Source organism: Octopus sinensis, unplaced genomic scaffold (genome assembly GCF_006345805.1).
Source record: "Octopus sinensis unplaced genomic scaffold, ASM634580v1 Contig10011, whole genome shotgun sequence".
In the NCBI taxonomy this organism is placed as follows: domain Eukaryota; kingdom Metazoa; phylum Mollusca; class Cephalopoda; order Octopoda; family Octopodidae; genus Octopus; species Octopus sinensis.
The window spans coordinates 64,166-82,236 of NW_021831987.1; the positions used below are offsets into that span (position 1 = coordinate 64,166).

Sequence of the window (18,071 nt, forward strand, 5' to 3'; positions counted from 1 at the left end):
TTTACGCATCATCATACATGCAGTTGCTTTTGATATTGAGTTAAAGCAATCAAAATATTGGAGCTTAACGTTACATCAAAACTTTAGCACTAAGCTCTGTAAATATATCTCTTGTGCACAAAGTACCCATATATATATATGTGTATATATATATATATATATATATATATATTATATATATATATATATATATATATATATATATATATATATATGTATGTATACATACATATATAAATAGATGTGGGTATTTTTCCCTTGTTAACAATTACACTATTTTATTCCTTTGGAATAATACCAGAGATATCTTCGAAAAATGTGTCGGAGGTAAAAGAATTTGAATAACACCTGCGTTTAACGTCATTTATTTATTTATACACATACATACATACATACATACATATATATATATATATATATATATATATATATAATATATATATATATATATATACTTTTATTTGTTTCAGTCATTTGACTGCGGCGCGGCCATGCTCGAGCACTGCCTTTAGTTGAGCAATTCGACCCCTAGACTTATTCTATGTAAGCCTAGTACTTATTCCGTTGGCTTCTTTCACCGAACCGCTAGGTTACGGGGACGTAAGCACACCGGCATCGGTTGTCAAGCGATGTAGGAGGTGGGGAACAAACACCGACACACAAACATATGCACACTCACACATATATATACATACATATATATGACGGGCTTCTATCAGTTTCCGTCTACTAAATCCACTCACAAGGCTTTGGTCGGCCCGAGGCTATAGTAGAAGACACTTGCCCAAGGTGCCATGTTTTGGGGCTGAACCCGGAACCATGTGATTGGTAAGCAAGCTACTTACCACATAGGCGCGCGCTTGTGTGTGTGCGCGCCCGCTTGTGTGCGTGTGTGCGTGTGTATATACACACACACATACACATACGTGCTGCAACTATTCAAAGCATCAGAACATTTATTGACCTTAACTTTTTTTTTATTTCTTCTAAAAATTGTAAGGAAGTTTCCATAAACGATTATTATCTTTTACTGTATGTTTTTGTTGTTGTTTTGATTTCTATGTTTATATCGAAAACTTGTTTTTTACAAATAGAGCTTGACAAAGAGATAAAGTCTCTGACAGCCAGAGATCCAATAGCTTGTATCATATAACCATCGCTCTACTCTCTCTGAGCCATTTAATGCTTTTTAGCTAAGTCCACCTAACTCTATAGAAGTCACATGTGTTGGTGTAGTTTATTACTATTTTTCAGGCGTTTTGTGTTAGCAAATGAGTGATTCTTTATCACTGAAGTGCTGAGTTCAAGCTGTGTCCGGTGCAATGGAGTATGCAATGAGAATTAACTTCACAGTATACCCATTAAGGATATCCTGAAATCGATAGCGTTACAAAGTGTTCAATATACATAGATTAATTTCAATAGTATAGGGAGGGGTAGGGTGATTAGAGTAAGTTAAGTTTATGAAAAATAAGTACTCAATACTTTGAGATCAAACTAACACAACCGATATTTGCTTCCAATGACTGTTTATAAACGATAGAGATGGTTTTATACAGAAAGAGTATCTGTGATATTATGATGGATGCCAGTCTACTGCCTTCCAGTCTTCTACGATTTTATTTGAAAAACCTCTTGGATCATCTTTCACAGCCAGACAATACTTAAATCAGGGGGTTCTACCTACATATGTTTCAAGTATTTTTCAGTATATTGCAATCGAAAGTGGAAGGGTTTGTGTTTTAAACAGACATTTCATACATGTCTTTGATGTCGTTTAGACTTGAGTCACCAGGATCGATCAAAGGCGTTCCAGTCGTAACCATCCTGTCTTTTTATTAAGATGCAGAATATTTCTTAATATATACACTTTTTTATTTTAAAGTGTCGATTAGGTGCTATATAATGGAGATTTAACTTCTATCTCTAACATGTAAATGTCCACATATGAGGCTCCCTCGTTTTAAAATGTAACAGATATGTGAAGAGCAGAGATATTCTCTTTCGACTAAAAATGTCGCTTTGTAAGTAACGTATTGTTTGAAAATTACATTATTTCTCAGCTTTGATAATGTCACGATAAACCCAACTGCCCTACTGTAAGCTGTGGCTGTTTTCTTGATGGCAGTGACTTAGTATAGAACATTGTCTTTGCTAAAAGATGGTCCTGTACATAACCCATTTTTCCTCTACGAACATAAGATACTTAAATATGTACATATTGTTACTATATACAGTTATCTTGGATACTTGAGTAACTCAGGGCTGCTTTTATCTCCTTTCATCTTTCCATGTTCTCGTATAATTCATCTCCGCATCGCTCATATCTTAGCAAAAAGACATTCATATGTAGCGAGATGTCTTTCTATATTTGCATCTCTCTGCAGCCATCCATCAATCCCGAGAACGAGAACACCCCCGCCTCCGTCAATCTGCCTTGACTAAAAATCACACACTTGTGAAAGAAAAGAAGACAAGCTTTGTTTCTTAAGATGCCGCTTTTTCTGATCTTCTGTTTTTGTTAAGAACACAATGAAATAACAAATAAATTTCACTCTCAGCAGAACGATGTACCTACCACATGTAGTCTCTGTTCTGAATAATACAACACACATCTATCTCTCTGTCACACACAGCATTGTTGTGTCATAGTTTTATTAAGGGATTCACAAAAGTGCAAATTTAAAATCGTTCTAAATATACATTTGACTGATTTTTTATATATTTTTTTATATTACTTTGTCATGGTTTTTTTTCTGTGCTTCTAGATCACAGAGTGTATGTATGATATATGAGTATGTTTTGTTTGGATTCAAATCTCAGTATATCTCCATGTCAAGTCCAAAAGATATCGAGATTGGTGGCGTTGCCAACATCACAACAAATTGCCTTAGTTACAAATAGTCTGGAATATTTACGTCACGCAACCCATCAGGATATAGCAGTTACTTCCATTGCTACTGGTAATGGTTTAAAGCCAACGTTTTATTTTTATCTGACAGAACAAATATCCAAATGAAAAAATCTCTGGTTTATACATTTCATTGGTTTCTTTCCGCACATTCATAACGTAACTGTTATTGGATCTTCCGAGCGGAAATGACTACGTTTTAGTCGCTGATTGGATGTTCAATTTTTCTGTCGGCATAATCAGTCTGATCGATAATAATCGATCGTTTGATATGATTGCTTGGTCATTTGATATGATCTGTAGATCAGAGGGTATAGTGTGAAACAATGTAGTCAATCTCCACCGCCGAAGTGCCAGCCCAATCGTGTATCGGGCGAACGGTTAAGTCATGCTAGTCCCGGCTCATAACACTTTGCTCCAAAACTGGGTTTTCTAACGCTTTCGAATATCAGGAGGAAGTCGATCCACCATCAGCCTACCGTCACCAATAAAATTCCTTTTTTGTTTGTTGAACTGGTACTTCTATTCCTGAAACTGCAAAGAGAAAGAATATGAGTTACAATATATTCAAAGAAAACAGTTACTAAACATGCATTCAGTTGTTCTAAGAATACCCTTTATACGCCTACCCATGCCACCGCACAATGCCCACCGATCCACACAGATGTATCCATATATGCATTTTGCGTGGGCGGTAACGGTGGCAATGAAGTTCTACTCCCTACTACATTTATTTTCTATTCAATATTGGTAAATTCATTAAGGCGGCGAGCTGGCAGAAACGCTAGCACGCCGGGCGAAATGCGTAGCCGTGTTTCGTCTGCCGTTACGTCCTGAGTTCAAATTCCACCGAGGTCGACTTTGCCTTTCATCCTTTCGGGTTCGATAAATTAAGTACCAGTCACGCACTGGGGTCCATGTAATCGACTTAATCTGTTTAGCCCCTTGTGGGCAATAAAGAAATAATAATAATAATAATTATTATTATTATTATTATTATACATATGTAGACGCAGAGGTATTTACTAGTATGCAAAAGCATTCTAACAAAATAATTTTCCCCCTATGGACTATTCCTACTACACATCCGCGCGCGCGCGCACACACACACAGAGGCAGAGAGAGAGAGAGAGAAAGAGAGAGGGAGCACACACATGTTAAATATGCATACCCACCAAGTCATTCAAATCTATTTCCCACCCATCTCTCTTTCTCCCTCTCTCTCCCCCCCTCTCTCTCTCCATATATATGTATGTATACATACATATATATATATATATATATATATATATATATATATATATATAAAGTTAATCCAAACAAGAAAACACAGAAAAAAACACAGCATATATATATATAGCTGCATATCTGCTACTCTTCCATTCTATTACTCATTCGCCCATTCATTTATCCAATCATAAATATGAAGACATAAAGAAATACCGAAGGAAGTGAAACTATTCGAATGGAACCCGTCTTCATACATTCTTACTTTCAAAGAATGTAAACTAGGAATGAATGAAATAAATTAGTTGAAATGAAAGCTTCACTTTGTGTAAAAGATACGCTTTTTTCGAATGAGTAATGTTGATTGGAGCAGGACAGTTCAAATAACAGGCTTTTAATCCAGCAGTCGTCAAGTGCTGGGACTTCGTCTCGTAAGTGTTGTCTAGCTGTGGCTAATGTTACTGAAGCCTAGCTGAAATATAAGTTACGTTAACACCGCTGTTCCTTACTTGCTGACAGTACTAATCCGAAACACTGGGGTGGAGAAGGTGAGAGAAACGAGAAATAAAAGAGAGAAACATCACAGAAAAGAAGAAGAAGAAATAAAATAAATTTAAAAAAAACCGTTTTGTTTTGCGTTTTTTAAACTGTTTTATCTTAAACGTTGTTGCTAGTATTGGAAAGTCTTATGAAGAAACGAACTGGTTTTGTTAATGGTCAAATTGGCAAGAGTGATTGAAAGGAGAAACTTGTCCTATGCAACATTAGAAGCTCATCACTTGTTCTAATACTCTTTATTTATGTTGGGATTATTTCCTAATCCCAGTTAATCAGCAAACATTACTTTTACAAGGGAAACTGTTATTGTTGAAAGTAAGCTTCACACTTAATTTCGGAATCAGGTTTGTATTTTAAAGTCTTCCATTCTTTGAGATGAAGTCAATTATTTTCACTGGATTATTGTTATCAACGGACTAAACAAATTATTTCCTTTGCTGTTTAGCACAAAGTAATCGATTCCTTTCAACAAAGAAACTGGTTTCCTTCAATTGGGAGAGAAAGGGACGAATGTTCTGTTCTAGCAGAAGGCATGATACTCAACTGTGAATAGAATAATTGACTTTCTGAAAGAACAATAGTCGATCCCTTCTACACCAGTACATAACTGGTATTAACTCCAGGGGTGTAAAGTATGAAGTTTAACACGATGGAACCAAGTTGGACGAAATTAATCACTATTCACCGTTTCTTTTCCAGCTGAATATTTTGAAATTGATGTTCTTCAGAGGAATGGAAAACGTTTGAAGTTTCACTCTTTGATTTGGAAACTTTTACAGCATCCAGTTTCTAACTCCATTTTAAAGCTTCAAAACTCAAGTTAAATAAAACCAGTTTTATAGATAGAAATTATATTTTAAAATAAAATTGTCACCTCTAATATCTAAACTTTTTAAAGACTATTCGTCTTTTGTAGTAAAGATTGTTTGCCAACATAACATGGCAGTCCTGGTTTAGGACGAATGCTGCTGTAATTTATCCCCAGGAGTTATCATCTCCAGCTGGCTATACGACACGATCTGTGTCCTTATATTTTCGAACAAGGGAATCTAGCACCCCTACCCAGCTCAAAACAATATCTGTGTATCGCGATTTCCGAGTTCTTTCCCCTCATCAGCACAAAATATAGCCAGCTGGAGACGATGTCTCCTGGGGCTAAATTACAGCAACATTCGTCCTAAACCAGGACGCCATGTTATGTTGGCAAACAACCTTTACTCCAAAGTACTGTTGCTGAATGTCTCTCGTTGTGAGATTTTCAAATAGTAATTTTCTATTCATTTTTATATTTTACTTGTTTCTGTCATTAGACTGTGGCCACGCTGGGGCACTACCTTGAAGAGTTTTTAGTCGTACGAATCAATCCCTGTACTTTTTTAAAGACTGGTACTTATTCTGTCGCTTCCTTTTGCCAAATCGCTAGGTTACTGTGACGTAAACACATCAGCACCGACTGTCAAGCGGCAGTGGGGGAGAAACACAGATACAAAGAGACAGAGAGACACACACGACACGCACAAATATGTGTGTGCGTGCGCACGCGCATACGAGTGACATCTTTCCGTCTATCAAATCCACACACAAGTATTTAGTCGGCCTGAGGCTATACGGCGAGCTGGCAGAAACGTTAGCGCGCCGGGCGAAATGCTTAGCTGTATTTCGTCTGTTGTTACGTTCTGAGTTCAAATTCCGCCGGGGTCGACTTTGCCTTTCAACCTCTCGGGGTCGATAAATAAAGTACCAGTTTCGCACTGGGTCGATATAATCGACTTAATCCGTTTGTCTGTCATTGTTTGTCCCCTCTATTTTTAGCCCCTTGTGGGCAATAAAGAAATATATACTAGAAGATTGTTGCCCAAAGTGCCATGCAATGGGACTGAACCCAGAACCATGTGGTTGGGAAGCAAACATATTACCATACAGCCACGTCTGCGCTTTTACATGTCTTTAATAGTTTCTCAGCAAATACAGGTTTTGTCTTAAAGAAGATTGAAGTAAATAATATAAATTTGCCATTCCTATTCTAGCGGTTTTATTAAATGAGATATTGTTGACTGTTAATACAGACTTTGGTTGTTTCCAGTTTATTGTATTAGTAGAGGCATTATTATATTTCTCATGGGAAAACTTGCAGCAGTTATATTTATTTCTGTCTACAGCTATATTTAATTCAAATGTCTTCTTCTGAAACTAATAGAGCATTAACGATTAAAGAACTGCTTCGCTCAAATATGAAAGAACCAACAAAGCTTGTTCTAAGACTTGCTGCAACTTCAGTCATCGAAAACAATCACCGAGGCTGGACTAGACACAGTCATGTGACACCTATGGTAATCATGATAACACTCAACGCAGGAAAATAAATCACCGGAACATATTAATTAATTAGTCACTTTCTGGTCAATTAATTGCATATAATTGCTGACATCGATTGACAAAGGCGTTTAGTGTTGTTAACATTAGAAACCATTTCATCGAATTATACGAGAATATATTTTGTAGTTGAATTAAATGTGAACGAGTGTGCAAGCGAGTCTCTTTAATATGTAACCTGTACCTGAACGTACGCTTCGTTTAATATTAAAGATATTTAAAACGATTGAGTCACTGTCGATACTTCATTAAGACTTACTCTTTTACTTGTTTCAGCCATTTGACTGCGGCCATGCTGGAGCAAATCGACCCCAGGACTTATTCTTTGTAATCTTAGTACTTATTCTATCGGTCTCTTTTGCCGAGCCGCTAAGTTACGGGAACGTAAACACACCAGCATCGGTTGTCAAGCGATGTTGAGGAGGACAAACACAGACACACAAACTCACACATATATATATACATATATACAACGGGCTTCTTTTAGTTTCCGTTTACCAAATCCACTCACAAGGCTTTGGTTGGCCCGAGGCTATAGTAGAAGACACTTGCCAAGGTGCCACACAGTGGGACTGAACCCGGAACCATGTGGTTGGTAAGCAAGCTTCTTACCACACAGCCACTCCTTGAAAGAAATTTAGATGAGTTAAAGAAGGAAGAGTTTATTGTTTTAGGATTATATACAAATAACATTTTTAAAGATATCACTAAATATACGAGGAATGCCAGCTAATTGGTATGATAGGGGCAAGCTTGGCTGTGTGGTAACACCTTTGTTTCCCAACCACACGTTTTCGGGTTCAATCCCACTGTGCGGCTTCCTGGGCAACTGTCCTCTAGTATAGCCTTGAACCGAATAAAGCCTTGTGAGTGGATTTGATTGACGGAAACTGAAAGAAGCATGTCGTATATATATATATATATATATATATATATGTGTGTGTGTGTGTGTGTGTGTGTGTGTGTGTGTGTGTGTGTGTGTGTGTGTGTGTGTGTGACTGTGTGTCTGTGTTTGTCCTTCACCACTACTTAACAACCGGAATGGATGAGTTTATACCCCAATAACCTAGCAGTTCAGAAAAAGAGACGATAGAATAAATACCACGCTTTGAATACATAAATACTGGGGTTGATTCGTTTGACTAAAAACTCTTCAAGGCATTGCCCCAGCATGGCCGCTCTCTAATGACTAAAACAAGGAAAAGAGAAAAGATAACTACCTACTGTAGGCGCAGGAGTGGCTGTGTGGTAAGTAGCTTGCTAACCAACCACATGGTTCCGGGTTCAGTCCCACTGCGTGGCACCTTGGGCAAGTGTCTTCTGCTATAGCCCCGGGTCGACCAATGCCTTGTGAGTGGATTTGGTAGACGGAAACTGAAAGAAGCCTGTCGTATATATGTATATATATATATAAGTATGTGTGCGTATATGTTTGTGTGTCTGTGTTTGTCCCCCTAGCATTGCTTGACAACCGATGCTGGTGTGTTTATGTCCCCGTCACTTAGCGGTTCGGCAAAAGAGACCGATAGAATAAGTACTGGGCTTACAAAGAACAAGTCCCGGGGTCGATTTGCTAGACTAAAGGCGGTGCTCCAGCATGGCCGCAGTCAAATGACTGAAACAAGTAAAAGAGAGTAAAAGTGTACTGTCGAATCCCTGCTTAAATCACATATATATATATTGCAACATATCTTGATGACCTTCGACTTTTTCGACATAGACGCTGTTATTTATAGCTTTATCTACTTTCGTGCTCTCTCAAAATTCCTAAGTTCTTTTGACGTAATTCTCATTGGTAAGCACTATGCTTCTAAAAGAGGCTGAGACAATCAAAGGGTTAATTTGGTAGAATGGTTGGTCGTCAGTCATGTTTACAGGAAATGTAGGTTCGTCTCCCAATTCAAAGTTTTAAAACTCAATATTTACACGCTGTTACTTATAGTTTTATCTACTTCAAGTTCCACCGAGCGAAAAAAAAAAACGAATTATCTAAACGTTTAATTCATAAAATAATGAAAATAAGAAAAAGAAACGAAAATAAATATTAATGGCACTGACCTAAACCGCTTGATTCAAGATTGAAACTGGAACCCATCTCTCCGCTTAAACGAGGTACTGGATAATATGCTGAACTAAATGGGTCACTCGATTTCCCGACGTCGTACTGTCCGTGTCTCGACTCAATCCGACTGCTCATTTGCGCTGGAGACTGCATCATAAAAGGTGCATAGTGCGGACTATATCGGCTGGCGGCGGTTTCCATTGGTGAATAAGAAAAGGTGTGAGCTGGTTGCGGAGCGTAGCTGTGAGTCTGTGATGCAAGTGAGTAAGGCCATGTTTTATGGAAACCCGACATTGCATAAAGGGATGAATTCAAATAAGCATCTGATGGAAAATGGAAACTGTGTGGAAGACTGCTCGTCGAACTTTGGTATGCACTATCCCAAAACGAGGCTGGAAACTTCCGATGACACATAAGCGGTACATCTACAAATAAATAAAATAAATGTTTTACAGTTTAAGCACTCAGTTTATCTTAAGACCTCAAATAGATTGCTTACAATTTGTCCTGTCTTCCATATTTGGATTTAGATCAGGATCTACCGTAAATCCTCGAGTATAGTCCGCCCTTGAGTATAATACGCAGGGGATTTTTAGGGGGCTGTACCTCTGAAAAACCTAAACCTTGTGTATAATACGCACCCCTTCTCTAACTTGAGTCAAGGAGGTCTATATAGCATCCTTGGTTTGTAAAACTGTATACGGTAATATCCTTTATTATTATTGTATATATAACAATGCAAACGTGTTGCTGTTTTGTGCATTTTGTTTGCAGAAAATAAAGAAATAACAGTAATAACAGTAATAACGTTTAATAAATGTTGCTTATTGCAAGTTACGGATGGTTCGTTTATGACTTCATTGCTTTCAGGCTTAGCTTAAAGTATTTTCGCGCCCAACATTACAAAATGCGTCTGAATAAACATTGCCGGACAGCAAATAGAGACTCGGACATTGCTTAGAAAATAATTTTCATCTTTAACCTCGTATATAGTACGCACTAGGGATTTTGACCTTTAAATCTTGGGGAAAAAATGCGGATTATACTCGAGGATTTACGGTAATTGTGATCCTGGTAGTACTTCTGTCCCCTTCCATTCGTCCAGGTCCACACTCTTCCATACAAACCTGCTAAGTGTGAACATCCCTTCAGTCACTTCAAACTAAGGTAACTGATTTTGCGGTGTCCTTTTTATTAACCTCAAACATTGTACCCCGAAAGTAAGCCCTAACATCCCAATCTCTTCTTCAGTTCTTTAGAAACAGGCTACAATGTGTCCTATCCCCAAAGAAGACAACCTCTCTTACCCTGCCAACTATTGCCCTATCATACTCACTTCTAATATCACTAAGTTACTGGCGACAACTGTTAACAACGATGTCCTCTGACGTCTTGAATCTCACGCTTTCTCTAATGACCATCAATACGGTTTCAGTGAAGCCAGGTCTTCTGGTGACCTACCGGTGGAGGGCTCTCTATTTGGAAGAATTTGATGAGAGCAATGTTGTCGTCGCCCTTGATAGCAACGATGCTTCCAGCTGTGTCTGGGATACGTATTGAGACTGTCTGCCTCTGAGATCCACGCGTTTATCAACGCTTCGAACATCAGCTTCCTATCATGTCGTACTATGGACGTTTTTGAGAACGAAACTAACGAAACCATTGAAGTATTATGGAGAACATTAAATATGTCTTTACACAATATATCGTTAAAGCATATCCAGTGAACGAGCTATATTCATACTGCATATCATAACATTGGCAGCAAGATTCACTGCAAACCGTTAATATTTCGACCTACAAAGCAGTAAAACAAAAGATTCAGAACATAATAAGTGTCAAATCACTATCTACTATTTTAAGAAAAGTTCACATTGGATAATCACAGTCCTAGATATATATGACACATCTAAAAGGAGGGAATGGTGATTACACAAGGAATGCGTTTGATCATATGAGCATTCTGTCAAGCTGGAGCTGGTTTTAGATAACCCTATAATTAAAAAAAAAACAGGGCTTTTAAGATTCTTGATAAATAGTTATACCTGGAAGTTGAATTCAGTAGACTCTACGTAAATCCTGGATTTTGTGTTTGCCTTCTCGAATCTAGTATTTTGTGACGCCAAAACCCTAGCAGTAAAAAGGCAGGCTTAATGTAGCACCGTTATTAAGTGTGGGCCAGGCGCGGCACACTGTACAAACAGGTGCATGAACGAGAGTATCTGGTTTTCAAAATAATAATGTAAAATATATACACACACGCACACACATACACATACACTCACACACATACATACACACACACTCACGCACATACACACGCGCGCGCATATACACATTGGTAGGTATTTAATAGAATTGGTAGAGTCTAAGATAAAACCTACTGGGGTAATCGATTATGTCTCTTAGCATTCTGGCATCGAATTTCCCCCACCTCGGATCCTCTTATGTTTTTATCCTCCATTCCAGAGAATAAGCACCAGTCACCAAGTCAAGAACTAAGTTCTGGGGTCGAAGTAATCAACTTTTAGCTAAAGGTTCATTGCTTTCACTAGAAATGTTTTGTCAGAATTGGTTCGGTTCTTCTGCAGCGATGTCATGAAATTACCATTTGGGCTGATGAAACAAACTAACAGTTTTGTCTTTTACTTGTTTCCGTCATTAGACTGCAGCCATACTGGGGCACCTCCTTGAAGAATCTTTAGTCGAGCAAATCACCCCCAGTGCTTTTTGTAAGCCTGGTACTTATTATATCGGTTATTTTTGCCGAACCGGTAAGTTACGAGGGTGCAAACAAACCAACACCACTTGTCAAGCAGTCGTAGGATTAAACGCAGACACACACAAACACACACACACACATATATAAAACTGTCCGACGAACGGGAACGTGAAACTCCGAGTAACAGCTTTTGTTATATTTCTGCTGCTTTTAAAGAAAGCATATTACTCTACCTCTGGTATTTGAATACTCTTTTTTCCACCTAGTTTCACATTTATGTGCTTACTCCGGTATATATATATATATATATATATATATATATATATATATATATATATATATATACGATAAGCTTCTTTCAGTTTCCATCTACTAAATCCATTCACGAGGCTTTGGTCGACCCGAGACTATAGTAGAACACACTTGCCCAAGTGCCACGTAGTGAGTGAGTATGCATCCGGAGCCACGTGGTTGAGAAGCAAACTTCTTACTAAACAGCTACGCCTGTATAAAATTCTCTATATACACGGTCATGCTGGTGTTAATATTGATCGGTACACAAACTGTATATGTAAAGAGAAATTTGAAAATGTCGTTGATTGATTGTTGACAGAACTGGTGTCGTCTCAAGAACTGAACTAATTACGAATAAGATCAAGAAGTGTTTAAATATCCAGTTTAATCAAACGCTGAAACGAATGAAATTCATATCCTTATTAAAGAGGCACGATTCTGATGAAAGGAACGAGGAAAGCCTTTGATCGTATTTATCTCATTGGTTAAGGATGGCCTGGACTTAACACAGAAGAAACAAAGAGATTTCAAGTTTCTTGTTACATGAGTAAATGTGGACATTGGGTCTATACTTAAATGATGAATGGTATAAGATTTTTATGTCTGCCTCCGAGAATTTAGTATTTTGTTTCACAAAACACTAGCAGGTAGAGAGGTAGAATTAGTATAGCACTGCCGTTATGGGTGAACCAAAAGTGATGCACTGCAGGGGTTTGTGCATGGAGAAGGGTATCTTGTCTTGAAGATAAAAATCTACAATATACACTCATACATACTCACGCACACGAGCAGTGGTAATTAGTTGATAGAACTGGTAGAGTGGCGAATAAAGATGTTGGTGCTTTTGGTTACGTCTGTTTAGGTTCTGGAATCAAATTCCTGCAAGGTCCACTCACACATTTCACCTTCCATTCCAAGCAAGAGGCACCATAAGTAACGAATAAGTAACGAATAAGTAACGAAATAATTGAAGCTATCAACTTCCGGCCAAATTTCATTACTTCGCAATTGTTTGGTTAAAATATATTTTCCTTAAAATGTTTGCTCCTATAACTTAATTAGTTAATTTAGTGAAAATTGTGTTAACTTTGGTAATAGTCATCAAATTTATCAAGGAAAATTATATCACTAATTATCAAACAAAGTAGCTAATTAGAAAATCCCTGTAAGACATGAAAATAGCAACTACATTGAGAAATAATGCTTATTGCCTCTGCTTACAATATACAAGGTGGTGCAAAAGTAGGTATACAGTTATGGAAAAAGAAAATACGTACAATACTCATTTATTTTTATTTAAAAAAATTAAAAGTTACGATAAAAGTATTATTATTGTTATGATATATGTATTATTATGATTAATGATACTGAAAATTTCAAAAATGAGGCTAACTAATTTAATGTGCTAAGAATCTTAATGGATTAAGTATAATAAACATTGAAGTAATACATACTGTATACCTACTTTTGCACGCCGCCTGTATATCGGATTGCTTCGATAACCAGCTGGAGGAAGCGTCCTGCTGGGGTTAAAAACAGTTGTAACGTCGGTTCTTACGGAACAGCCATGTTTAAGTGGCAATGAACATTACTTCTCAGTATATTTACTACTTTGATCTTTTATAGAAATGTTCTCACTAGCTAATTTGCTTGTTGCAAAATCAGTGACTGGTTGTCACTTATCTTTCTATATACTGCTATCACTAGGAGTAAAATTGTTTGCCTCCGAGAATCCAGTGTCTTGTGGCACAAAACACTAGCTGGTAGGAAGGAAGAGTTGCTATAGCACCATTGTCGTTCCGGGTGGACCAAGGGTGGTACACTACATGGACTTGTGCATGGATGGGATTACCTTGTCTTGAAAGTAAAAATGTCCAATATACACACAGTTAGTAAATCACACATTTGCACGCGCACGCACATTGGAAGGTGGTGAGGGTAGGAACTGAACTCAGGACGTAAACACTCAGAAGAAATACCACCAATGCACTTTGTCCGACACTCTACCGATTCTGGCCTTGCTATGAATATATCAACTAGTATTTATACTTTTCTACTCTAGGCACACGGCCTAAAATTTTGAGGAAGAGGTTAGGGCTTCCTTCAGCTTCCGTTTACTAAATTCACTCACAAGGCTTTGGTCGGCCCAATACTATAGTAGAAGACACTTGCTTTCAAGGTGTCATGCAGTGGGACTGAACCTTGAACCATGTAATTGGGAAGCAGACGTGTTACCACACAACCACATCTGCGCTTATTTTGTATAAGATTTCTTCATATACATTTATTGAATTAGTCTCATGAACTGAAACGAACTCTGATAGGATCAAGAAATCTTTAAAATATTCACTTTAATGAAACCATTGAAAGCATTGAATTTTAAACTGGAATTATAGTACGATGGGATTTTCAAGACAGAAATAGGGACTGTCTAAGGATCACATATTCCAGTAGTCAAGGATGAATTGGATCTAAGCCCTTGGTTCTCAACTGGGGTCCATATGATATTCGGGGGTTACGCATAACATTTTGTTGTTAAAATTTATGTGCAATAAACTGGTTTATACTTCTGCTATACACAAAATATTTTAATCATTTTTAAATAGAATTCCTTATAATATTTGATTATGAAAACTATAATAGAGTTTCTTTAAAATTGAGTAGTAATGAGGGTCCAATGAACAAAATTGGAATCACAGGGGTCCATAGGGGAAAAGTGGCAGAGAACTGCTGGTCTAAATGATAAGATAAGGGAAAGAAGGGGTTTCTAGATTCTTGTTACATTGGATCCAAAAGTTTATTCTTAAATACTAAATGTAATAGAATTGTTTGCCTTCGAGAATCTAGTATTTTGTGACACAAAACACTAGCAGGTAGAAAGGTAGAGTTACTATAGCACTACTGTCGTTCTGAGTGAACCAAAGTTGGTACACTACATGGACTTGTGCATGAACGGGATTATCTTGTCTTGAAAGTAATTATGTCCAATATACACACAGACACTAACACACATGTACATGCTGAGACACATTGCAAAATAGCTGATAGAATTGGTAGAGTGGAGGATAAAGATGTTGTGTTTAGTTGTTTCTTAATGTTCTGGGATCAAACCATTCCTATTCCCTCTACTAATCCTTTGATAGTCCCTTCCACACAATAAGATCCAATCGATATATAGAGATATAAGTATTGGAGTCCAAGTAAGCAACTTCTAGGTGAAGTTCCATTGCCTTCAATAGTTCAATAGTTCAACAAATATTTCCGTAAAATATTTGTTCTTACTATTGGTAAGTTAATTTATTGATAATATGTTAATTTCGCCATTGTCATCACATTTATTAAGAAAGATTATTTTTCCAATTGTCCAAAGGACTTTGAAGTTGTTCATCGACATGTTACCTTCTTGAAGTAGGAAGAAATTTAAAAGGGTGGTTTGTTTAACCAAAATATTTAATATTGGTCTTAAAATTTTGGCACAAGGACAATAATTTCGAGAGAAGGGGTCAGTCAGTTACATGGACCCCAGTACTCAGCGAGTATTTATTTTATCAACTGCGAAAGGATGAAAGGGAAAGTCGGCCCCGGCAGCATTTGTGTTCAGAATGTAAGGACGGACGAAATGCCGCTAAGTACTTTTTTCCGGAGTGTTAACGATTCTGCTCTTAATTAAAATATTAATATTGATAATGCTTTGTTTAAACTTAATATTGGTTTCGAATCGGATGGATAAAAAATAAAATTGACCCCAGTGGGAACTGAACTCAGAACGTCAAATGTCGAACGAAATACTCCATAGAAATGCTTTATAGGATTTGGTTTGTTTCTAGTAATTTCTTGAAATTACCATTTGTGTCAATAAGACAAATTAACATTTTATATAAAATTTCTTCATATATTAGTTCTTAGAGCAAAATATATTCATCTTAATATTCATTATTACATATCTGTTTGATTGAACAAAAAGAATCGAAAATGAGACGACTGATCATTGACGGAATTTAGCAAACAAACTAATCGTAAATAGAATTGACGAGTGTTAAAACCATTGAAATTTAATATTGAATCATAATTCATGCGCCTATTAATTATCACTCATTACACTCATGATACAAATACGTTGGATCATATTGATCGACGTTGATTGGCGTTGATTAATGGGCCTAATAGACGGAAGAGATACAAACAGGTTTTGAGATTCTTGCTGCACACAAAATCTGGACATTAGGTCTATACCTAAAGACTAAATGAAATAAGATTTTTATGTTTCCCTCCGAGAATCTAGTATTTTGTTTCACAAAACACTAGGTAGAATTAGTATAGCACTGCCGTTATGAGTGAACCAAAAGTGGTGCACTACAGAGGTTTGTGCATGGAGGAGAGTATCTGGTCTTGAAGAAAAAATCTACAATATACATTCATACATACATGCATACATACACATATACATATTTATTAACATAAAGCTGCAGTTACTCTATCCAGACTACAAGTTCAGGTTTATACCTGTAATTAGGCTTATCAAAGCCAGAAAGGAGAATGCTAATTCGAAGACTACAGATCCAACCTATCACTGGAACTGTAAAAATCTGTAAAACTTTCCAGAAGTTTATCAATTAAATATATATGAGCATGTCTAGATATGAAACTATATGCATGAGAATACATACATAAAACATGCAAATCTGCACATACATACATACATACATACATACATACATACATACATACATACATACATACATACATACATACATACATACAAAAATAATTTGTTGTTGATGTTGAAATTCCAATAAAGGAGTCTTGGGTCTAGGTTAGAAACCGGCTCTTTCTCGTTTGGTAAGAAATCTTGAAATAAAACTGAACAATGACACACATACATACATACACACAATCACGTTCGTGGGAAGAAGACAGAATCTGAAATAAAATATATTTTATTTAGTTACGTCCCTTAAAGTTCTGAATGCAAGCCCTCCCCCCAGACCTATCCCCATTTTTCTTTACATTCTCATTTGATTGATAAAGTAAATACCAATTGAAAAATAAGAACGCAGATAGAAATAATCAATTATATCCTAGAAGCCGAGGCCCTAGGGCGGCTATAGTCCAAAGAGTGAAAGCTGTTAAAGAATTGAAGAAACGGTGCCATCTAGAATAACAGAATGGTTCTGAAAGCTCTTCACTCTCTACTGCTAATGTAAATATGTTACTCATTAAAATGATTAGACCAAATCGAAGACCAAATATCAAGTCAAATGTTTTACTGATCAATTAGAGATCAATCTGATCTGCTTTGTGTCTTGGTTGAAGTGGTTATAGACTTATGCTTTTTATGCCGAGGTATTTATTTTTTTTTCAGATCACGTAATCTGCTAATATTACGCGAAACGATTCCATCGAGGTCGACATTGCTTTTCATCCTTCCGGAGTTGATAAAATAAGTACCAGTTGAGTACTGGGGTCGATGTAATTGATTCCCTAACTCCCTCCCTCCTTCAAAATTGCTGGCCTTGTGACAAAATTTGAAACCGATATTACTTGAAACGGTTGGCGGCGAGCTGGACGAATCCTTATAGCATGCCGGGGAAAATTATTGGCGACAATTCGTTTGTCTTTATTTTTCGAGTTCGAATTCTGCTTAGGTCGACTGTCTTCCATTTTTCTCATTTTTTTTTTTGTGGGATGAGGTCTATTAAATAAGAACGAGTTGAGCACTGGGGTCGATGTAATTGACATACCCTGAATTTGCTGAAGTTGCTGGCCCTGTGCTAAAATGTGAAAGTAATATTAATCGAAACGGCAAAATGCTTAATAGCATTTCGTCCGTCTGTATGTTCTTGCCCAAAGCGCATGCAGTGGGCCTGAACGCAGAACCATGTGGTTGGAAGGCAAACTGCTTACCACACTTTGCTTTCTCGCTC

The 18,071-nt window shown here is 37.1% G+C and overlaps 1 protein-coding gene across 1 annotated transcript in view; it reads right to left on the reverse strand.

Annotated features, from left to right (window-relative positions):
- Positions 1-2,618: 2,618 nt before the first annotated feature.
- LOC115228208 (transcription cofactor vestigial-like protein 2) overlaps positions 2,619-18,071 on the reverse strand; it is a 56,380-nt gene continuing 40,927 nt past the window's right edge. Inside the window, exons 2-3 of the mRNA XM_029798845.2 lie at positions 9,128-9,556; positions 2,619-3,445 (exon numbers count right to left, since the gene is read on the reverse strand). Coding sequence (XP_029654705.1) covers positions 3,393-3,445; positions 9,128-9,556 — 482 coding nt within the window. The 3' untranslated portion in view covers positions 2,619-3,392. The remainder of the gene's footprint in view (positions 3,446-9,127; positions 9,557-18,071) is intronic.